A 25,702-nucleotide genomic window follows, 5' to 3' on the forward strand; every position below is an offset into this window, starting at 1 on the left:
CACTGGAGTTACGAGTTTTAGTCACAAGCTCTAGTATAAAGCTATTTAGTATAAAGTTCTATTGAAGGTCTGGTATAAAGTATAGGCAAAAAAGTAAAAAAAATAACTGCAGTTGCAGTTTAACTGACTCCTTAATTATTCTTTTTTATTTTTTTATTATTATTATTGGCCATGATATGGTGTGTGTGTGTGTGTGTATGTTTATTGTATGCAGGACCTGTTTGTGTTATTTTATCATTTATGTCAGTGTTAGCCATTGGCTAAATTCAGTACAATGCATGAAATGGAAACTTTTATGTTAAAAATTATACATGGTCCCTTTTCAAATAAATAAATAAAATAAAATAATTAGAGCATGAGCAAATGTGTCTGACAGTGCTGGATCTGCACAAAGATGGAGGACAGGGAGAAGTAGAGAGCATTACCTTGTGTCCAGCGGCGTTCACTATCTTGTGTGTGGAGAAGGGAAAAGCATCATTGCTGAGGTCAGAGTCCAGCACTTCCTGCAGAAGCTCACGGCTGTCAACACACAAACCGCATGCTTTAATCTTCCATTACAGTCTGCATGGAACCATACCGACAAAATCAATACTTCATAAATCAGTATAACCTTTATACAAGTTTCAAAAGTTAGTGAAATGAACCAAGGAAACCTCATGGGAGGCATTTTCCTGAGAAATTACATTCTAACTTAAAATGATTAAAATGTGTTATAAAATGATTAAATCTAGACTTAAAATGTATTAAATGCCATTGCATCATATATATATATATATATATAAACAAACAAATGGCATTTACTGTAGAGAAAAGCAAACCATTTCACAAAAAGCAAAAAAGATGAAAGTATTGAATACAAAATTGTATATAAAATGCAGCAAATTAACATAAGTGCCTTGGTTGTTGTTATTATTATTATATATTCTTTATGGAGTGCAGGAAAATGGCCCTATGTGTCACCATTTATACTCTTTCCCTTTCATCAGGTCAGCCATCAGTCTCTCTCCTATTTACTCTCTCCATCAGTGTTCCTTTCTATTTTCGACCTGCGGCCCTCATCTGACCTGCTCTTTTTCTGCGAGTGTGTGTGTGTGGGTGCGATGGACTTGTTCTCGCTGCATCATTTGGGGTGACAGGAACAGCTTGGCCTGTTTTGCATTAGCATGTGTGTTAACAAAAGCAGAAGGAGGCCTGACGGATGTTTGCTCAAGAGCAAGAGTGTGTCTTTGGCTTCATGCTACATGTATCACATAGTACAGTTATCTTCCAGCAACAGCCAAAGAGAAGAAAATGACATCTGTGTGGGCAGAGTGAAGACGGGAAAAAAAGGTTTGAAAAAGGTGAAGGAGGAATAGAGTGAGGGGAGAGATGTAATTTATGAGGATGGAAATGATGAAGGTGGATTGCCACATTTTCGAAGGACTGCATCATTCGTGTGAGTGTGTGTGAGTGTGTGTGCATTTAAGGGAAGTCTCCTTCCCTCCACCCACTCAAACATCACTCTGTTCGCTGAAGCACAAAGGCCAACAACCACTCTAATTATACAGTGTGTGTGTGTGAGTGTGTGTGAATCTAATTAGGCACTCAGTCTCTCTTTTAGCAGTGTCAGTTAAGCAAGGATCAGATATAGTCTTAATGAAATCACTTTTCACCACAGAGCACAAACGATGAGAAATGAAGCAAGGCGCTCAACCAAAATCCTATAAAAATCTTGACGTGCATAAAATTTACTACTGTATATTTGTGTGTAATGTTACTGAAGAAATTAACATTTAACTACAGAATATCACAGTTTTAAATATATTGTAGTATAGCCTTGCATCACAGGAATAAATTACATTTCAAAATATATTCAAATAGAAAACAGTTATTTTAAATTGATATATTTCACAATATTACTTGTATTATATACACATACACATTTTATATACATATATATATATATATATATATATACACACACACACACACACACACCGATCAGGCATTCTGACCATTGACAGGTGAAGTGAACAACACTAATTATCTCTTCATCACGGCACCTGTTAGTGGGTGGAATATATATGGCAGCAAGTGAACATTTTAGGCATTTCTCAATACCAAGTACGCGAAGTTCAGACTTACATCCTTGGTAGTTCGGACTTGGCAAGAACGGGCTCTCGAGGACGGGAGGACGCAAGTACTGTGATTCCGCAAATGGCACAGAAGGTACTTGATAGCGTCACTCAGGTTGTCAAGCAACGCGTTCATTCATTATCTTCACTGCATGTATAGTATTTATAACAAAACGACATGTAAAACACAACCCTGACTCTTTTCGTTTACATTTTAAAAATATTAAACATATTAATATATGTGCATACTCTGATTATCTTCACTGTAATAAAATTAAATATAACTTAAAACACAACACTGTCTCTTTTTGTTAAATGTCAGTTTTAATGATCAATAACAGCAATTATAAAAGTATAGGTAAAAGGAATGTTTAAATTACGTGGGTTTTCTCCTTTACTATTGACGCTTGCTGGTTAGTGAGAGATGCATTCTGAGATACCAGGCTGTCTCAAGTCTGCACAAGTCACCTCTCGATGCATCCTCGATAAAAGGGGCGGATCAAGAACACATCCAGGGATTTGAACTGTACTTGGCTAGATGTGAACTTTGAATTGGAACAGACTGAGAAATGGCTATTTTGTGTCAGAAGGATGTGATATGTCAGAAGCAGGAAAAATGGGCAAGCGTAATGATTTGAGCGAGTTTGACAAGGGCCAAATTGTGATGGCTAGACAACTGGATCAGAGCATCTCCAAAACTGCAGCTCTTGTGGGGTGTTCCCGGTCTGCAGTGGTCAGTATCTATCAAAAGTGGTCCAAGAAAGGAACAGTGGTGAACCGGCGACAGGGTCATGGGCGGCCAAGGCTCATTAGCCGCTTTTCCACCATCGGGCCGAACGGTTCTAAGAATGGTAAGGAACAGTTCCAGTTGTGTTTCCACTTGAGCCTGGTACGGCACGGCACGATTACAAACCGTTCTTGGCCCAGAATTCTCGTCACGGGTGTCTAACCGTGCTGAATCGTGCTGGTAGAATCTGTGAAGTGATGTCGACACACAGGATTGGTCACTTGTCTGTTGCCTGGCTACCAGTTTCTCCGTAGTTGGCTAAGCGCTCTATTTGAGCGAAGTAAAAACAAATTAATAATAAAATTAAAAGAAATATCTAATCATCCGCCCTAACGTGGTAGTTATTACATCTTATATCATAAGTAAACGTTACGTTGCCGAGGCAACGACTGATGCTTTTATATTACATTCCAAAGAGCGGCCGTTATCAGCCCCACAGTAGAAAACGAAACCGTAACCGTACCAGCTGGCCCGGATCGACACGGAATGGAACGTTTGAGAAATGTTCGGCCTGATGGTGGAAAAGCGGCTATTGATGCACATGAGGAGCGAAGGCTGGCCCGTGTGGTCCGATCCAACAGATGAGCAACTGTAGTTTAAATTGCTCAAGAAGTTAATGCTGGTTCTGATGGAAAGGTGTCAGAATACACAGTGCATCGCAGTTTGTTGCGTATGGGGCTGCATAGCCGCAGACCAATCAGGGTGCCCACGCTGACCCTTGTCCACCGCCGAAAGCGCCAACAGTGGGCACGTCAGCATCAGAACTGGACCACGGAGCAATGGAAGGTGGCCTGGTCTGATGAATCACGTTTTCTTTTACATCACGTGGACGGCCGTGTGCGTCTGCGACACTTACCTGGGGCACACATGGCACCAGGATGCACTATGGGAAGAAGGCAAGCCAGCGGAGGCAGAGTGATGTTTTTGGAAATGTTCTGCTGGGAAACATTGGGTCCTGCCATCCATGTGGATGTTACTTTGACACATACCACCTTCCTAAGCATTGTTGCAGATCATGTACACCCTTTCATGGAAACGTATTCCCTGGTGGCTGTGGCCTCTTTCAGCAGGATAATGCGCCCTGCCACAAAGCAAAAATGGTTCAGGAATGATTTGAGGAGCACAACAACGAGTTTGAGGTGTTGACATGGCCTCCAAATTCCTCAGATCTCAATCCAATCGAGCATCTGTGGGATGTGCTGAACAAACAAGTCCGATCCATGGAGGCCTCACCTCGCAATGTACAAGATTTTAAAAGATCTGCTGGTGCCAGATACCACAGCACACCTTCAGGGGTCTAGTGGAGTCTATGCCTCGACGGGTCAGGGCTGTTTTGGCAGCAAAAGGGGGACCAACACAATATTAGGAAGGTGGTCATATTGTTATGACTGATCAGTGTATATATATATATATATATATATATATATATATATATATATATATATATATATATGACTTACTTTTTGAATGTTCAGGCTGCTCTCTTCCATAAAATAAAAAATAAAAGTGACGTGACGTGGTCTCCCATACTCGGAATTTGTGCTCTGCATTTCACCCATCCAAGTGCACACACACAGCAGTGAGTATTGAACACACACACACTGTGTGAACAAACACCCATAGCAGTGGGCAGTCATTTTTGCTGAGGTGCCCGGGGAGTGATTGGGGGTTAGGTGCCTTGCTCAAGGGCACCTCAGTTGTGGGTAATGAGAGTGGAAGAGAGCGCTGTTCATTCACTCCCCCATCTACATTACCTACCGGTACTGAGACTCGACCCGCGACCTTCAGGTTACAAGTCTGACTCCCTAACCATTAGGCCACAACTGCCCCTAAAGTGGATGGGGACAGAGGCTGTCAAGCTCCAAAATTAACTAAAATAAAGTTTTGAAAATCTTGAAAATCTTTTCAAACAATTGAAAATCACTTTCACTGTTTAACAGCTTGGACATTCTGCTATAAATAACTGCTTTTGTGTTCCAGAGAAGACAGACATAGGGGTGAATAAATGTCATGAATTTTAAATTTCATATTCATTAAAATGTTCTTGGTAGAAAACAACAAAATCTGCCTGCTTTGGCTGATTAAATGTCCTGATATAACATGCATCTGCTGATTCCATCTACTGACTTCATTGCAAATCATCACCCTTCAGTTAAACTCACAGTCGTTTCAGTACGTTGCAAATGCAGCTGTGGAAGCATGTATTTAGATGACGGTAAAGCATGCATTCACACTTCAGGAGTCAATATAAGCACACTGTCACTTGCTCTGCTAACGCTGCATAAATCTCACTCCCGTCCTGACAGGATCCCATTTAACACAGAGATCATTTCAATACACACACAACAGTCTTTCAGACAGAATGTGGCTCAGAACATCTTTACCCAAATACACGGCATCATATGAGCTGCCGGGGCAACCGTCACTCCTAAATAATGTCTAGACATTCACAAACAACGAGATTTACACTTGTAGAACAAGTTCTTCAAATCAACATCCTTTGTTGTTCCAGGAGCATCAAAACTGTTGAGCCTGGAACATGTCGTACTTGGGTAAATCACATTTTGAGGGAGGAATGCATAGTTTTCAACACAATGTTATAATTTGAGCAAAAATAAGGACAAGGGCAGCTATAAAAATCACACTATTATCATTACTCAGAGACGTTAGCTGTATCTACACACGGGCTGTCTTATTCCACTATGACATGAATCTGTGTACTGTATACTGTGAACACAAATTCAAGCACTACCAAGTGGCTTGATTCACAAAATTTTAGAAAATACATAACTTGTATTTTTTGTTGTTGTTGTTTTAAGCTCAACTGACAATGCTGATTACCGCAAAAATAAATTTTTGACCATTTCTTACTTAAAAAAAAAAAAATCTAGATCCAGTGAGGCACTTACAATGGAAGTGGCCGTAAACAATATGTCGGTTAAGATGATTTTATTCTGAGAAAAAAACACATCAAGTAACTTTTTGCATTTGTTTATAGCATATATAGCATTATTTAAAGCATGGAAACCATGATACACTACCATTCAAAATTTAGTGGTAACTAAATGTTAAAGAAAAAAATAATAATTAAATAATTTTATTCAGCAAGGACACATTAAACTATGCAAAAGTGATAGTAAAGACATTTATAATGGTTTCAAAAGATTTCTACTCCAAATAAACACTGTTCTTTTGGACTTTCTATTCATCAAACAATCCTGAAAAAAAAATATCATGGTTTCCACAAAAAATAATAAGCAGCACAACTGTTTTCGACATTGATAATAGTAAGAACTATTATTAATAAGTGACATCCAATCATAATTGATAGTAATTCAGCAGCAAATCAGCGTATTAGAATGATTTCCTGTAGGATCATGCAACACTGAAGACTGCTGTAAGAAGCTTCACATTTCTGCAACTAAATCCTACAAAAATTGGCCCCATTCACTTTCTCACTGTAAATGCCTCACCATAACCTTGATTTTTGCTTTTTTTAGTATGGCAGAAATGGTGCAGAATGAGCTTAACTATTTTGAACCCAGAATATTTGATTCTCAGTGGTTTTTATGGTGCCCTGTGTGAAAATCTCTAGAGAGCGAACATTTCGTTGCACTGTAATGATGGATAAGGGAGCAGACTGAGAACCCATGGAAATCGCAAGGGAATGATAGTAGCTCCTGTTCATTAGAAGCATTGCTGTTCGGTTATGACGGAGCAGAGTTGACAGAAGCCACTGCCCTCTCCTAAGCCATGAAGAGTACAGTGAAGGAGAGGAGGATGAAGAAGGAGATTTCACAAAGCCGCTAACTCTTTCATCTAGCTTTCATCTGGACATGAGGAAAAGGACTGAAAGACACAGTCGAAGGACACGCTGTTTTGATGAGCAAAGCAGAAGTGCTTTAAAGGGCTCATATAATGAAACATCTCATTTCCCTTGATCTTTTGAAAGAGAATCGTTTCAGAACTACTTTCAGAACTCTGAGTCAAAAAAGACCCTTTATTAAGACAAAGCTGAAAAAACACTTGTTCTGAGCGGCTATCTACATAAAAGACAGCAGACAACGAAAAAAACTAAATAAAAGTCCATCTCATGCTTTGAAGAGTTTCAGGCAAAGGAAAACAGTTACATTGCTCAGCGTAAATGAGTACACCCCCTCTGAAAAGTAACATTTTAAACAATATCTCAATGAACACAAAAACAATTTCCAAAATGTTGACAAGACTAAGTTTTATATAACATCTGTTTAACTTATAACATGAAAGTAAGGTTAATAATATAACTTTTCAAAAATTTTCAGTTTTACTCAAATTAGGGTGATGCAAAAATGAGTACACCCCACTGAAAGTCTCTGGAGCAAAGCTAAATTTTAGACTACAAATGTTCAATTTAACAAGAATTCAACCACAGGTGAGTCTAATTATTCATTACACAGGTGTCCAGCAGACAGTTGACTATAAAAGGGTTAAAACCCCTTCCCATTTCATGCTGTCAGCAATGGCACCACATGGAAGAGAAATGTCACAAGACCTGAGAAAGAAAATAATTTCTTTACACCAGAAAGATGAAGGCTACAAGAAGATCAGAAAAGCTTTACTTATCATTCAGAATACTGTAGCAAAAGTGGTACAAAAATTTAAAAAAGATGGAACTGCAACCATCTCACAGAGACGTCCAGGTCGTCCACGGAAGTTAACACCTCGACAGGAGCGTCTTCTGATGAGAAGGGTTGAAGAAAATCGGCATGCAAGTTCACTGCAGTTATCTAAAGAAGTAGAAAGCCAAACTGGGGTGACTATTTCCCGTGACACAATATGGGGTACACTGCAGAGGAATGGCATGCATGGGTGCCGTCCACAAAAGAAGCCTCTCCTAAAGCCCAGGCACAAAAAAGCCCACCTAGAGTTTGCCAGGGCCCATGCTGACAAAGATGAAGACTACTGGGACTCTATACTCTGGAGTGATGAGACCAAGATAAATGTTTTTGGAACTGATGACTTCAAAACTGTATGGCGTCACAAAGGTGAGGAATACAAAGAAAAATGCATGGTGCCTACAGTGAAACATGGTGGTGGCAGTGTCCTTATGTGGGGCTGCATGAGTGCTGCTGCTGTTGTGGAGCTGCATTTCATTGATGGCATCATGAATTCAAAGATATACTGCTCTATACTGAAAGAGAAGATGATACCATCACTCCGTGCCCTTGGTCGTTGTGCACTTTTCCAACATGACAATGATCCTAAACACACAAGAGGTCATTCTTGAAGAATGGAAAAAGATAGATGTTGCAAAATGTTGCCAACTTGTTCGTTCCATGCCTAGAAGACTTGGTGCTGTCATTAAAAATCATGGAGGCCATACACTGTGTGTACTAGATGTAGTCGTTTTTTTGTTGTGGGGTGTACTCATTTTTGCATCACCCTAATTTGAGTAAAACTGAAAAATGTGTAATCTAAGTTATATTATTAACCTTACTTTCATGTTATAAGTTAAACAGATGTTATATTAAACTTAGTCTTGTCAACATTTTGGAAATTGTTTTTGTGTTCATTGAGATATTGTTTAAAATGTTCGTTTTCAAAGGGGGTGTACTCATTTACGCTGAGCACTGTACTATGATACAATCCAATTAATACATTGTTTGGCAAAAATGTATTTCATCAGAATACACAGCTACTTTTGAATGGCCATCAATGGAGAAATATATTTTTTTGCCCAGAAGAATGGTGTAGTTACAGCATCTACCAGCAGGGCTTAACAAATTTTAATGCCCTTCACTCGCTAATTTCCCTTCCGTCTCGTGAACTTGTTTGTGCGTCATTGCTCATGTTGCACGAGTGCCCACTACTGGCGGAACTCGTGCATAAGGTTTAAGTGAAACGCACTAAGCCCTTGATCACTTGGAATTCACTATGGAGCTGATTTATTATTTAAACCCCTTTTGTACTTATGAATTTGTTTTATGCAACATTCTATATGATTATAAGTTGTGCGAGAAAATATATAAAATCCTATAGGTATATGAGCTGTTAGAGAAAAATAAAATGACACAAATGAAACAAAATATCAATAGTATAAACTTTGACTGTGACCATAAGGTAGCTACAAGTATTGTGTGATAAAACTCAACATAATTAATATATTATACACTATTATGTGATTAATTCTTAAAATAATCAATATATCATACACTTCAGTTAATCTGCTGTGAACACAATTACAATCAAGTTGAATTGTGGGATATAGAGCTGCTTGAAGTGTACATCAGAGTAGACTCGCTCGCTCGATTTTGGTCATATCGCCCACCTCATACAGAAATATAAAGTAAAATCATCAATTTTACCTTAATTTTTTTAAGCAGTTCTTTCCAATATTGAATTATTGATCATTAATATTTATCCCACTTTGACCACCATCTTTGATAGATTTTTTCCCTGAACGTCCTGAAAAGCATTCTGGGATTACATTCTTCATGATGCTGGCTTAAGGGCCGTTTTAATAATTTTAATAATTAAGTTTTAATAATCAATTTTTATTCTACGAGAGCAGCGAAGTCCACAACACACAACTATAATGTTAATGAAAGAGAGGAATGATATCGTTGGAATCATTTTAGTAAGTTTTTTTCCAGCTGATGAATGATAAAAACATTTGACAGCCAATCAGAATCCATGCGACTCTAGAAAGCTCAAGCATTTAAAGCGGCAGACAACAAAACAGCAGTGTGCACTAATAATAAACAGAACATTATCATGTGTTGGTGTGGATGCTAATATAGTTATGGTTATAGCTATTCTTCTTGGTTTGAACAGGCCTTTAGAATTTGGCCAAAAGAAGGAATATATACTCAATTCAACAACTGACTAGATTTTGAACAGAGTCTATTTATGTATGTGTGTGTGTACTTGTGCCAACCTCTTGGGTCCCTGTATGCTGATCATGCCCATGTCCTCGGTGTGGTCTATTAGTGTGCAGCGGAAACCTTGGTCCTGCAGCGCTGACTGAATATGGCTCCAGTTGTGCTGGGCCACACCACCTCCAATGGCCAGGTAGTATGCATCACCTTCAGCGCACACACACACACACACACACACACACACACACACATGTGTGACACACAAGCAGTGATGTGAATATAAACTCATGACTTCCTCCTAACATGCTGATGAGATGCTCATAACGTCCTGTTTCAATGCCTTGCACATCAGTTCTGTGACCCTGAACAGAATAAATTACGTGTGTTGTTTACCATTAGATTCGGGTGTCAGTGGGAGGTGGGCGGGGCTTGGCTCCAAACGACTGACAGTGAGGTCAGACTCAACTCCGCCCCTTTTGTTTAACATGCAGGTGTAGACCGTGGAGCCTGAAACACATACAGTCAAGATGATTACACTTCAGAAAGTAGAAAATAGCACTGAGAGTGCGGATGGATGGGAGACTGAATTGGCAGACAGACATCACAGAGATTCTCACCTGGAGCTTTGTTGACATCAGCTGTAAACAGCCAATCAGCTGCCTTCTTTGCATCCGGACCAGTCAGGTAAAACTTACCAAAGTAGGACATATCAAACACAGCTACAGCATTCCTACAGGTCAGACACTCATCCCGAATCTGGGATCAAACAAAAATGTAAAATGTATATATATATATTGTTTTTTTTTAAAATCTAAAAACAAACAAACAAAAAAAATAAACAAATGTAAAATAAATAAATACTGGAACTGGAAACAAACACTCTCACAAACTTCTACAAAGGTTGCTCACCACATCATGATGTGGAGGGAAGGCAAAAGTGTACTCTTTGCCGAGTATCTCGCTGTATTTGTAAACAGTGTTCTTGGGGACGTCGTAGGCTCCATAGTAATCATAATCTAGAACCTGAGAAAAGGCCAATTGCCAATTTAACAGACAAATCAATCAACAGTCAACACAGAACACAGCGATTTCTGTCCTGAGGTAATGTTGCATTTGTGTGTGTGTGTGCGCGTGTTTTTGTGACATATCAGGACACAAATGGGTATATGACATAGGTATTACAAGGATAGGGTTACTTATGAGGACATTACCCTATGTCCCCATTTTTCAAAAGGCTTATAAATCATACAGAATGAGTTTTTTTGAGAAAGTAAAAATGTGCACAGTTTCCTGTGATGGGTAGGTTTAGGTGTAGGGTTGGTGTAGGGCGATAGAAAATACGGTTTGTACAGTATAAAAACCATTACGCCTATAGAATATATCCACAATTCACAAAAACAAATGTGTGTGTGTGTGTGTGTGTGTGTGTGTGTGTGTGTGTGTGTGTGTGTGTGTGTGTGTGTGTGTTGAAATCTCACTGGAGTAGGTCCATCTCGGTTGAACCATCCAGGTCTCTCCCAGCCGTGTCTCTCTTGAAACACACAGCCCTGTTCCTGTAGCACCTGTTAAACACAACCATCAAATATCAGGCTAATAAACCTCAAACGCTGCATTATAATCATAATCAGGGTTCAACAGTCAATTGCCCATTTGTGCCAGCGCTGCATAGCCACTGAAAATCGTGTATTCGTTGATCTCTGTTTTTCAGTGATGTATTTTATATAGTTTTGCAAATTCTGCTGATTTGTTACCTAACTGGCTAACATAGGTGAGGTTTAGTCTCAAACCACTTGAAAGCATCAGTAAGAATGTGTTGAAAACTACAAATCATTTAGTAAAGCTTTGCATTGCATTTACATTATAGCTGAATTTTTCCTAGCTTGTTGCAAATTTTCTTTTTATAAATGTTGTAATTAAAACTTAATATTTAATTAATAATACAATATTTCTAGCAAATATATAAATAGTTGATCGTTTAAAAATTTAAAATTAAAATGTATAAAGAATATATTTTTACAATATATTTTTACTTTTTACCAAGAACGAAGGCCAGTTTCACTGATATCAACACTGATACTGATGCCTCTTTTAAATTTTATTTTTCAATTTCTACAGATAAAATGAGTTATTATAGCTATTGAATATTACAGTATAACTAAAACTTCAAATTAATTTTATTTATCATTAATTAACAATTACTAACAACTTTGTCAGCTGCTCTCTCCCGCTTTGTGGAGCTGGCAAGTGATTGCATGCTGCTAGCCAAAGAATGGGTGGAAAATACATTAGCATAGCTAATAAAAAATGGATGCTGTGTTAATTGCACTAAATGGCAATGGCAATAATCGCAGAAATTAATGTTATTTTTCCCTAAAAAACACATTGCTGAAAATAAAAATTGAGCCAGCAGAAAAAAAAATAAATAAATTATACATTTACCAGTCTTACTAAAACACCAATGACATTAAAACAACAATCAAATTAAAAAATATATATATTAAAAAAATCATATTTCTAATGCATTCTTTAAAGTTTCCTCTGGAAAAGGCACTCTGACTTTTACATTTTCTGAACAAACTCATTGCCATGTTCTGCCAATTTTCCCAGTATTTTTAGGTGGCTGGTAAGGTGTTGTGAGTGACTGCAGGGGAGTTGTTAAAATGTTCTTAAATGTTCTTACATACTTCACCACTGGCAAAATGAGCTTTCAATAAAACTTGGCTGCCTATGCATTATAAAGGCGGAATTTTTTTTTTTTTTAAACCGGTGCTACCAGACTAGAGAAAACAGAAAAAAGGCTGTTGTCTTCCCTTCTGCCAAATAGGTAGAGTAGGAAATACTTCTTAACAAACTTTAAGTCATAATGGTTTCGACTTGTATTGTTCCCAGGTGCAATAATTCAAAGAGCAAACAGGAGTGGGTTACTTTCGGTTTCCATTGAAGGATCCGGCACATTGTCGGCAGCAGCTGAAGGTATCAAAGAATCAGAAATATCGAGAGAACGCTGCGACAGAAAATCTGAAAAACCTCCATATTTGTAGTCAACATTTCAAACAGGATGACAACAAACACAGTCTTTGTGCCAAAAAGGAGGGGAAACAACTAAAAGAAATCACTGTTCTGTCAGTTCCGCCCAGCCCCCCGAAGGAAAATGACTTTGCGTACAGGTAAGAAAGCTGTTGCCATAGCATTTTTACCATAACGCTGTTTAAAGAGTAGAAAAAGTATGATGCAATTTTCAGTGATAAACCTACTCTTACAATAACTGTTTTGTTAATAACCCTCTGTCGATCCGACTGTCCATGGGCGGTGATACAAAAATTCAGAAACAATCTGTAGTTTTCATGAAAGCCCTGGAGCTGTCAAAAGTCTGCTGGATGACGCAAAACACAGATGACAAATAAACGTGAATTTCTCAGTCCTAACACCGAGAAAGAGTAATCGTTTTTTATTTACATATACTATAGACACTGTAACAATACAAAGCAGCAAACTTACATTATTATTATTATCATTATTAAGGGTAACACTTTACAATAAGGTCTCATTTGTTAACAGTAGTTAATGTATTAACTAACATGCACTAACAATGAGCAATACATTTGTTACAGTATTTATTAATCTTTAATGTAAGTTAAAAATACAGCTGTTCATTGTTTGCTCATGTTAGCTCACAGTACATTAGCAACGACAGCAATCCTCAACCAGTCACATGATTTGGGGTATCATTCATGTCAGTAGCACAAACAGTGCAGGATAAGTTATGCACAGGGTTAGGTTGTATGTAGGTAGTAGTAATAGTGATGCTTGCCTCATCAAACACCTCTAATCAATACTGATTCTGAGCAGAAATTCCAGTTTAGGCAGAATAAAGAGTTTTGGATGTGTCATCCTTCCTAACGCTTTTGTTTTCCACTGCTCGAAATAGCCCGTCACGATTTCTCTGGCTATTCTTGAGCTCCAAAACAAAAATAAGGAATTGGTCCACCCTCCTTCCCGGCCCCCCACACAGCACCAGATTCTCGCTTTCTATCTCCCAGGCCAGAGAAACACTGGTTGCTAGGCAATTTGCCTTCCTTCTCCAGGGTTTTTGAAGTCCACATTATTCTCCTGGAGTAAAATATGAGCTGACGAGCTTTCCATGAGTCACGCACAGCAACATGTCTTATCCAGCATGAAACACTATTATTTATTGTTTTTGATAATTATAATGCTAGTGTTCTTTAACAGGTCCACGCTAAAAATATTGTTTGCAGGAATTAATTCAGCCACTGTTTCCATGCCAATGAGCCACTGTGGTTCATGCTGTTACTTAACAGAGGAATTTATAGAAGCATGTGTCAAAAAAGGTGGTAATAGACATTAAGAAATGGAAAGCGGAAGTTTCTAGAGATAAAAACAAACCTGACCAGCATCTATATGTTGTCAAGGTTTGCGCAATTGATTTCCTGAGCACATACAATCATGTGGTATCAGTAATAGAAAGCTTGTGAATTTAAGGGATGGATCAATCAATCATTGTACAGCCCTATTAAACATACATTATATGGAAAAGAACAGCCTGAACATTCTTCAAAATATCATCTTTTGTGTTCTACAGAAAAAGGTCATACAGGTTTGGAACGAAATGAGTAAATGATTACAGAAATCACATTTTCGAGTGACTATTTTTCTCTAACACAAAATAATGTTCAACATTTTACATATTGATATAAATGAAGGTTGAAAGTTAACTTTTGAGATTAGATGAAAGGCAGGTGTCTTTTTAATCAAGCTATATCAGTATCACATCCCTTTGCTAGCACTTAGCTGGATTAGCACAGGAAGATTTCCAAGCTGGTAAGCTATGAAATATTCAAGAGGAATGTCTAATTTATAGTCGTCTTAGTGAGGCTCAGTGGTCTAAATGAACGCAGAGTGTTATTATTGCTAGCTATCTATATTTCAGCAGGCTATTATTCACCAGGATGAAGCCTTCTTGTGCGGCTTCACGCCTGGAGCCTAGCCAGAACAAAGTGGTATTTTTGGAAACACTTAAACATCATCTTTTTAGCAGTAGCTTAGCAACAAGTCTTTCGAGCAGCCCCACAGATGCTGGCAGCAAACACTGGCTAATAGATTCACACATAACATATTTGGCTAGCTAAGTGTAAGCTAAGTTGCCAAGTTGTGAAATTTCTCAAGTTAAATAATGATTTACACTTAAAGGATGATGTTTTGATGTAATTAATGCAATTTGTTTTCAGATCAGGCTTGTGGAAATTTTTTAGTCTCAATACAAGCAATTACAAACTGACAAGAAGACGGGTGTGAAAACAGGACAATGCAAGAGCAAGGAGGAGAGAAAAAGACCAAGGAGCATTTATTTCACATTAGTACGTAGCTACATTATTCTCTTGATGAAGGTAATTATGTTCATTGCTAAATGAGCGGTAACAGCATAAAGCACCTTATACCTTATGTGTTCTGGTCATATTTCACCCCAAAATCAATAGAAAATAAAGGACCATTTTCTTTGACAAATATAAAGCTCAACAGAACAGCATTTATATATATATATATATATATATATATATATATATATATATACACACAGGTGCTGGTCATATAATTAGAATATCATCAAAAAGTTGATTTATTTCACTAATTCCATTCAAAAAGTAAAACTTGTATATCATATTCATTCATTACACACAGACTGATATATTTCAAATGTTTATTTCTTTTAATTTTGATGATTATAACTGACAACTAAGGAAAATCCCAAATTCAGTATCTCAGAAAATTAGAATATTACTTAAGACCAATACAAAGAAAGGATTTTTAGAAATCTTGGCCAACTGAAAAGTATGAACATGAAAAGTATGAGCATGTACAGCACTCAATACTTAGTTGGGGCTCCTTTTGCCTGAATTACTGCAGCAATGCGGCGTGGCATGGAGTCGATCAGTCTGTGGCACTGCTCAGGTGTTATAAGAGCCCAGGTTGCTCTGATAGTGGCCTTCAGCTCTTCTGCATTGTTGGGTCTGGCATATCGCATCTTCCTCTTCACAATACCCCATAGATTTTCTATGGGGTTAAGGTTTGCTGGCCAATTAAGAACAGGGATACCATGGTCCTTAAACCAGGTACTGGTAGCTTTGGCACTGTGTGCCAAGGTGCCAAGTCCTGTTGGAAAATAAAATCTGCATCTCCATAAAGTTGGTCAGCAGCAGGAAGCATGAAGTGCTCTAAAACTTCCTGGCATACGGCTGCATTGACCTTGGACCTCAGAAAACACAGTGGACCAACACCAGCAGATGACATGGCACCCCAAACCATCACTGACTGTGAAAACTATACACTGGACCTCAAGCAACGTGGATTGTGTGCCTCTCCTCTCTTCCTCCAGACTCTGGGACCCTGATTTCCAAAGGAAATGCAAAATTTACTTTCATCAGAGAACATAACTTTGGACCACTCAGCAGCAGTCCAGTCCTTTTTGTCTTTAGCCCAGGCGAGACACTTCTGACGCTGTCTGTTGTTCAAGAGTGGCTTGACACAAGGAATGCGACAGCTGAAACCCATGTCTTGCATACATCTGTGCGTAGTGGTTCTTGAAGCATTGACTCCAGCTGCAGTCCGCTCTTTGCGAATCTCCCCCACATTTTTGAATGGGTTTTGTTTCACAATCCTCTCCAGGGTGCGGTTATCCCTATTGCTTGTACACTTTTTTCTACCACATCTTTTCCTTCCCTTCGCCTCTCTATTAATGTGCTTGGACACAGAGCTCTGTGAACAGCCAGCCTCTTTTGCAATGACCTTTTGTGTCTTGCCCTCCTTGTGCAAGGTGTCAGTGGTCGTCTTTTGGACAACTGTCAAGTCAGCAGTCTTCCCCATGATTGTGTATCCTACAGAACTAGACTGAGAGACCATTTAAAGGCCTTTGCAGGTGTTTCGAGTTAATTAGCTGATTGGAGTGTGGCACCAGGTGTCTTCAATATTGAACCTTTTCACAATATTCTAATTTTCTGAGATACTGAATTTGGGATTTTCCTTAGTTGTCAGTTATAATCATCAAAATTAAAAGAAATAAACATTTGAAATATATCAGTCTGTGTGTAATGAATGAATATAATATACAAGTTTCACTTTTTGAATGGAATTAGTGAAATAAATCAACTTTTTGATGATATTCTAATTATATGACCAGCACCTGTATATGTATATATATATATATGTATGTATATATATATATATATATATATATATATATATATATATATATATATATACATACATATATACATATATATATATATATATATATATACATATATATACATACATATATACATATATATATATATATATATATATATATATATATATACATATATATATATACACACACACATATATATGTAAGCAATAAGGTACGAGAGGCTGTGCTGTATTGTGAATAAGTCACAGCTGAAGGGTGTTGTTAGACACAATGTGAAGCGGAGTGCCTGCAACCCCTTCAGCCGTGACTTATTCACGATACAGCACTAGCCTCAAGTACCTTATTGCTTTTATAAAACTGTTACCACACAATACAAATATTATTTCAGCAATTCAGTCTTTTCAATATAAAAATCTTGGCTACTGACTGACACACTCATAAAGAGAGTCTTTGCCGCCATCTAATTGCGTAATAATGTAACTTCTGTTGCTGTTCATGGTCAGGGACTATTTTTTCCGGCGGAAGGAAGGCTTTTAGTAAAAGTTTACTTCATGAAATTTGCATTGATGCATATTTTTGGCTTTAATTTTTGTATTGTGTGGTAACCGTTTTATAAAAGCAATAAGGTACGCTTCGCGTCGTGCCTAACAACGGCCTTCAGCCGTGACTTATTCACGATACAGCACAGCCTCTCGTACTTTATTGCTTACATATATATATATATATATATATATATATATATATATATATTGTAACATTATAAATGTATTTACTGTAAATTTTGATCAATGTCCTTGCTAAATAAAAGTATTATTTCTTTAAAAAAAAAAAATTCACAATTTCTACACAATAAAATATTTTAGTATCAGTATATTTTTATTTAATGCCATGTCAGAATCTGTGGCTATCTTCATGGCAAAAACTGAATTTAAAATATTTTAGAGCTTGGCATAACTAGAAAGATCTATCTCCATTATAAATTATAAAATAAGATTTTTAGTTGTTTTAGCTTATTTTAATGCTTGTTTTGTCTTATTTTAAATCATTTTAAGTCATCTTGAAGCCTCTTTGGAAGTTTGTCCAGGCACCCTAGTGGGCTCCAGCCCCGTTTGAAAACCACTCATCTAATGTGCATGCATGTATAGGAAAACATATTTGATTATTATGGACAGCAAATTGACAAGGGGATAAAGAGAAGGGCAGAACCTGGTGGAAAGGATCTTTCCTCATGTTGCGGCTGGCCAAAGGTTCGTCAAATGGAAAAACTACTGAATAGTTTTTAGCATATGACTCGTGACTTCGCTCTCTGATCCAACGGTTGTTGTCAGTCAGGGAATGGTGGAACCGCCTGAGATACAGACAAAGGAAGATGAAATAAGAAACAGAGAAACACATACACACACACACACACACACACACGTCATCTTATTTTCAAGGCACAGGAGTGAATGCTAACCGAGGCTGGACAGCGAGTTCAGAGCGTACTGCCCTCAGTGAATGCAGCTGACCTTGATAATACCTCTCATTTGATGTCCTGAGCTTGGTGTCATGATGTCCCTTTCGCAAATGTGAGCTTTAGGAGGAAACAGTACTAGTGTGGCCACTGAACACTGCATGTTAACAGAACCCCTGTATGGCGTTTGTAACAATCCTACAGACACTAATAGGGCTGGCAATCAAGAACATAAGATGCATCTTAATCAGCTCCCTAGTTCAGCAGTCAGCCATTTTAAAGGGGACCTATTTTTTATGCTTTTGTTACAAGATGTAATATAAGTCTCAGGTGTCCCCAGAATGTGTCTGTGAATTTTCGGCTCAAAATACCTCACAGATCATTTATTATACCATGCTGTAAATGTCCATTTTTGAGAGCAGGCAAAAACATGCGGTTATCGTGCAAGTATATTTAAATGCAAATGAGCTGCTGCTTCCCCGCCCCTATCCAGAATAGCCTTTGCCTTTACAGCTTGTGCCTCAGATACTCCAAAAACTGCCAAATACAAAACATCTGTTTTTGATTATCATCTCTATCATGGCCATGCTCACATGACATTGCAGTTCTTTGTCATCATGAACATTTATTATTTGCATGTGTTTTAAAGCCATATCAGTTTAAAATTCTGATATATGGTTTTCTGAACGCACATATGCAAAGCATGCATACAGAAAGCTGTCAGACATTGGGCCCTGTGAGTATTAAACTAATTTCTCTTTCACGTCTTAATGCGCTTAAACTGTCAAATACACACAAGGTTATGTCAAAAACACACAAAGTTCACAAACAGAGCCAGTTATGTCTGTGAATGGAAGCAGCAGGGAAAGAAATCGCATGTGTATATTAGAGCAATGTATGAAAGTGACAGCAGCGAAATACAGTACCTACTGCTGTATATGCTGTTAATATGACAACAAAAGAAAAACAGAAAATCACTCACCATTCTTGATTGAATAACTTTAGTAGCTTTAACAAGAATGCATTTCTTACCTGAATGGTGCTGTTAAATGCTCTGGTGAGGAGATAAACATGGTGGACTGTGTACAGCTCACTCAGAGGAGGAGCAAAGCTAAGGGGCCGTTCACATAATATCATGTCTTTTGCGCGCTCAAATTCGTTATTTCAAATGTAGGCGCGTGGCAGGCACGCTCATAATGTAAGTGATGCGGTTGCGACGCACATGTGGTGCGTTTTCCAGGTGCATCGAGATGAAAAATTCTCAACTTTTCAGAATGCCGCAAGTGCACCACAGGTCATGTAACAAGAACCAAACGATCAGCTTCAGACTTTCCATAACAAAACATCAAAAGCTCAGCCGAACAGCTGATCATAGCTGTACAGGGTGGTTTTTATATCTCATCTCCATAAATATATCTAGTAGTAAAGCTAATGCAAGGGCTAGAAATCAATTTATCCTTTGCTGAAACTTCCTCGTCGTCGTGGAGAGCGCAGTTCATGGTTGTATAGCAACGACAGACGCCACGGGAGCGCAAGCGCTTTGGAAAGAAGCAGAAAGCGGCACGCCCGCTTTTTCCACGCGTTTTTAGACACAATATGTGAACGAAATGTTGCATGTATATGTAACGGGGAAAGTATTAATTATAATGCATTTTAAATAACATTAAAAAATAAAGTTAGAAAGATATCAGTTTTGTCGGTTCAGGAAACATGACAGAATTGTCCATCAAAATGGCGGTCATAATTTTTCTGATAAAAATTGCAATTGCAATTTAAAATGCAAAAAGAAAAAAAAATTAGGTTTGCTGTGCTTGTTTGTAGGGCTGCACAATTTTGACTATAAAATAATAATCATAATAACAATCATAATAATTGTACTGTAAAAAATATTATATTATTATTACTACTACTACTAAATAAAAATATTAAAGAAAATAAAATTTTTGCTGTAAACTAATTAATATTTTATAAAAGTATAATAATAGTAATTTTATTTTAAATTACAAATATAAAATTGCAATACTAATATTTATGGCTTTCTTAATTTCTTAATTTTCAAACATTAAACCATCAAGCTTTTATTTTGGCAGAAAACATTTCAGGTTACGCATATAACCATGGTTCCCTGAGAAGGGGAACGAGACACTGCGTTCTCCAGAAGACACTTTGGGGAACGCCTCCAGTGTCTAAAGCACGCGACACTGTCATTGGCAAATGACAGTCTGTGACATCACTACTGGTACAACCGTACCAGTAAGTATAAACGGGCACCTGTATTAGACATCATCAACTTCTTTGTCTGAAGGAGATGTAGACAGGCAAGCCCAATAAATGGCAAAGAGATGCAGTGTCTCGTTCCCCTTTTTCACGGAACCATGGATACATGTGTAACCTGAGATGTTCCCTTTCGAATGGGAACTCGTACTGCGTCCTCTAGAGGACACTTTGGGAAACAAATACCCACGCTGCCATGCTGATGGGATGACTGTAAATGGCTGTGACAAGTACAAAACAAGGACTCAACGGACTTAGATGCCGGAGTCAGATTCCCTCACTCGTGTCCACGGAACTGTCAGTGACACTATTCCCTACGGCCACCACCCAAGCTCGAAGCCCTATTTTTTTAGACGGGTGAAGCTCTAAGGTCAGGTAATGCTAGCCTCTACGCCAGACATTATCTTTAAGGGAATACTGACATAGGAAAACAATGGAGCCTTTATGAGGATGCCTCAACCAATAGTATGGAAGCATCGACACATCTCTGTGCTCACACAAATCCTTCACATTTACTTATTGTGATAAAAGGATAAATGCGGGCTGAATATGGTTTCCCTTATGATCTCTCCACCTCAGCATGGAGATCAAAGGGAAAACACAAGGCTCATAATAGGAGCGGGACAGTTATGTCAAGACAGAAATTGCTCGCAAAGTCTGCCATTAGTGATCTCCCATCTCTCGCGCCACCAAACCAGATCTCAATCTGTTTGTGGCGCATGCCATAACTTTCCATAATTCTTAAATTATAATATAATAATGACTACTACACTCTTTCTACCCCTAATTCCTCAGAATTAGAAAAAAATAGATTGAGCAGTAGCAATATTTGAGCCAACAAGAGGAGGCAAAAAAGGTAAGGTTCCTGTTTTCACTCCTCCTTGCTCCGCCCACAACCCCCTCACTCAATCCTACCTCACCGCAGTAGCGGCCGCGGGACCCAAACCCCGGAGCTTGTCACTGAGAAATCCTCGCAATGCGCGCATTCAGCTCCCTTAAGAGCTAAACACATGCTCTTCACTCATGCAGAAAACGTACCAGTCGCAAAGTGCTTCATGAAACTCAAAACGCAGAGCGTTTCTCCATGATATTCGCTCCTTAACACATACACAAACAAACGTTCTCCTGAAGACAAGAAAGATGATGACTTCTAATACAGGTGCCCGTTTAAACTCACGGTCGTACCAGTAGTGACGTCATGGACTGCCGTCGGCCAATGACATTGTTGCGTTTAAACACGTTTCAGACACCGGTCAAGCTGGAGGCGTTCCCCAAAGTGTCCTTTAAAGGAAGCCCTTAAACCTTCTCTATGGCTGACAACAGCTGGTTTATAAGCGCGTATCATAAGTTTGGGAAGGTAGTTAGCGCAAATTGTGTTCCCAAATGCACATTATAAGCGACCCTCAGAGCAGATGAGCTCTGTTCACATGTAAATGAACACAGTGCCGTGCTTCACTCTCAAAACATGCAACGCATATATTTATTTAATTAAATTGCAGCCTTTGCAATTTGATATTTGCACTAAGCCATATCTCTTTTTCGTTTTTAATTTCACTAAATGTGTTAAATGCAGTCTGAATTGTGAAGTAATGACTCTTATGAACCAGTTCTTTTAGTGAATCAGTCAAAGATTCACAAATCATTGGTTTGAAGTCATGAGTTATTGTTCTGAATGATCTAACAACTGACTCAATTAATTGTTCTGAATAGTTCTTGACTCACTAAACCAAAAGTAAAGTACTTGTGTCATGTCCGACTCAAAATGTTGAAATTCAACAATTCGACTCCCATTGGCCAGCCAATCACATAGCACCGCCTCAAACACAGTACATAAAGTCAGGGCCGGCCCATGGCATAGGCGACATAGGCAGTTGCCTAGGGCGCAAAATGACTGGGGGCGTCGCACAAAAGTTCCCTCTTGTGACCACCGTGCACTCCTACACCCATATATTAACCAAATACTGACAATTAAGAATTTTAGTACTGATCGGTCATCAAACTGATTAAAATAATGTTAGAATAAAATAAAATTGACACTAACGAAAAATCATAAGATTTGACAAAATGTCATGTTGGACTAATTCAAACACTTTCTGCGTCATGACGTAATTGTAATACATCATCATAACGCATTAATTATGCATGGTGCACGCTGTTAAAATAGTTTTGCCATTTATGTGCTCTGAAAGTATCATTTCTAAAAAGATTTCATTTGAAAAAAGAAAATTATCAGGGGCACAAGGCAGGAAGCGACGCAAAGAACAAAAAAAGAGCCATATAGAGGTAAGAATCACAGGTTAATCACTGTATTAGCCCGTGATGTTTATGCAGTATTTTGAAATAGCCTTTTTAGAACATCTTAACTGGCAACACTGACACTGTGGAACGTTTTTGCTTGAGTTAACTGCTTATTTAATTTTACTTTATTTTCTTTATAATAAATGTAAGCTTCGTAATGTTGTTTTAATTTCAGTTACATTACTGCTTGCTTTTAATTCACCAAAAATTGCACTAAATGTCTTTTGAAAAAGACCATGACTAGGACTATAATCTAGCATTCATGAATTAAAATAATTTAAGTATGCCATTTTCCACTGTATGCACAAAATGGAAATGAAATGGGTATGCTAATTAGATTAACTGGCTAGCTTGCTGGCTAACATCTACAAATAAATTACATTATGTAGCCTTTATTTTGTTGCCTTCAGGCGTGTTCAGTTTTGAAACTGTTCTGTAATTCTGAAAATATAACAGTTATTTGCAATTTTTTTGTTGATCTGCACTTTAATTTCTAATTTAATTTTTGTGTTATTCTTCAGGTGACTAAGTCAGATTTGTTTATTTATTATCACAATTTATTTACTAATTATTTATGTTAATACTTATCAGTATGTTATGTTATGTTATGTTATAGTAAAGTTTTGAAAAATCTGCATTTTCTGTATTTTTTAATGGTGGGGGGTGGGGGAATCTAAAATCTCGCCAACAGAGCCTGGGCCGGCCCTGCATAAAGTAGTCCACACAGCAGCACTTGCTCACACTAAACGTACCTGATATCGTATCCGTACATGTCTTTCTCAGGACGCCCATGAATGATCCAGTGGGCCAGCTCTTTGCCGCATCCTCCCCCTAACATCATACCTGCCAATCAAATCACAGAGCATATGTCAATCATCATCCCACCACATTCATAACTCTCAGTCAACTTTATCCTGCTTCAGACAATCAGTCAAACTTGTGTACAAACCTAAGCAACACGGCGCACTGTTTAACAAGCTACAAAGTACCTCTCTAGAAACAATCTGACTGACAGCTGCCAATCAATTCACCATGAACATTACCCGGAAGTTTCACCATCAGACTGAATCAGTCTTCGCGAGCTCTGAGCAGACACGAGAAGAATAATGAACAGAAGTAGAGGAATATCAAGGAGGAATGAAGGACATTGTGAAGTGAGAGACACATCAAGGAGGAGTGAGACAAATGGGTGACAGGATCTTGGAGTGTAAGAGCCATACTGAGAGCCTTTGGTGTCTCTAAAGGACTTTTGCTTCATTAGCTGGCTGATGACTTCATTAACATTAGCCAGCAACCACAGAGTCGCTGAGTAATGGCCACCTTGAATTCCATGCCGTGTCACTGCTTTAACTCTAACACACTCCGTGTCCCTAAAGACGGGCGGGAGTATTTCTATAGAGCTTTCATGACAAAGCAGAGAGACACTAGGCTGTGGGTCTGTGGTTCTTGTATCTTTAGGTCATTTGTTTTTTGATTTAATATTGAAATTGGAAAATGAAAAAAAAAGGCACCTTTTTCGTTTTTCATTTTTTTCAAACAAAATAAAAAACAAGAATTCGGCTTGATTTTTCGTTTTTTGTTCAGGGGTAAAAAATGAATAAACAACTTGAATATTTGATCTCTATATGTGGTTGGGAATGAAACACCCCTTTCCGCTGATTGGTCAACCAAATATTAAACTGCGGCATCATCAGTTCTTCTGCAGTTCCGTGCAGCAGAATAGTCCTCCGCTGCTATAAATACTTTACACGTTTATTGCAACTACATTCAATCTGTTTCTCATCAAACAGCCAGACTAATAAAAGGCTTGAGACACAGCATACCGAGGCAGAGCCTAGACAAGGCTTTCTTCTGTGTGTCTATAATTTTGGCAACCTACGCGTGTTTATCTCAGAAATAGTATTATTATACTAGTTTATCTCAGAAAAAATAATTTACTTCGCACCTGCACTCACAACTACCTAATAGCCAACACCTTTGGCACACTGCCTGTTTTATTATAGCTGACCACCTATCAAAATCTGTGGCAATGCTGCGCGACTCACGGCACAGCACAGAGATATAGTGAAGCCCAGACCAGTATCAATTTAAGTCATCATACACATTGTTTTAGGCAATACGCTGAGATTTGGACAATGGAGGAACTTGAAAAAATATGACAGATATGAAAAGAAATGACATCGTTTCATAGTTTATGTTCACAGCACATCTATTATAGTTCTATTGTGATTTTTATTCATTCAACATGTTAAACAGATGGATATCATAATATCATAATGTCGTGATCTCACAGAATGGTTGTTTCAAATATGAATTTGACGTCATGATTTTAAAATGAACTTGTTTGAGTTATATGAATAAAACCCTGAAATAAGACTTTGAACAATAAACCAGAGATGAAGAGTTTTCATATTTAATGCCATCTACCAGTGTCAGAAATTAACTTTCCCATATGAAACAAATGATTTTCAGGGGTAATTTTTTTTTACCTTTATATAGAATTTCTTTCCTAATCTTATTAAATATGTATGCTATCTATGTTAAATTCTTAAATTTAGTCAAATAAATTAGAATAATATGACACTATAGGCTGTTTGTTACCAATTAAATCAGTATCAACCAAATGCATGAAGTTGCTTTCAGATGTAGCTACTTACAGTAAAGACATTTACATAGCAATTACAACTATATAATATAATGACATTAATATTTTAA

General features: G+C 37.9%; 1 protein-coding gene across 6 annotated transcripts in view; it reads right to left on the bottom strand.

The window, feature by feature from the left end:
- Positions 1–25,702, bottom strand: part of sardh (sarcosine dehydrogenase) — a 68,740-nt gene that overhangs the window by 16,566 nt on the left and 26,472 nt on the right. For all 6 annotated transcript variants that reach the window (XM_051910015.1, XM_051910014.1, XM_051910016.1 and 3 more), the window contains exons 10-17: positions 23,740–23,830; positions 18,169–18,310; positions 11,237–11,320; positions 10,668–10,781; positions 10,376–10,514; positions 10,152–10,265; positions 9,818–9,965; positions 426–519 (exon numbers count right to left, since the gene is read on the bottom strand). In XM_051910015.1, coding sequence (XP_051765975.1) covers positions 426–519; positions 9,818–9,965; positions 10,152–10,265; positions 10,376–10,514; positions 10,668–10,781; positions 11,237–11,320; positions 18,169–18,310; positions 23,740–23,830 — 926 coding nt within the window. The remainder of the gene's footprint in view (positions 1–425; positions 520–9,817; positions 9,966–10,151; positions 10,266–10,375; positions 10,515–10,667; positions 10,782–11,236; positions 11,321–18,168; positions 18,311–23,739; positions 23,831–25,702) is intronic.

Source organism: Ctenopharyngodon idella, chromosome 10, assembly GCF_019924925.1.
Source record: "Ctenopharyngodon idella isolate HZGC_01 chromosome 10, HZGC01, whole genome shotgun sequence".
In the NCBI taxonomy this organism is placed as follows: domain Eukaryota; kingdom Metazoa; phylum Chordata; class Actinopteri; order Cypriniformes; family Xenocyprididae; genus Ctenopharyngodon; species Ctenopharyngodon idella.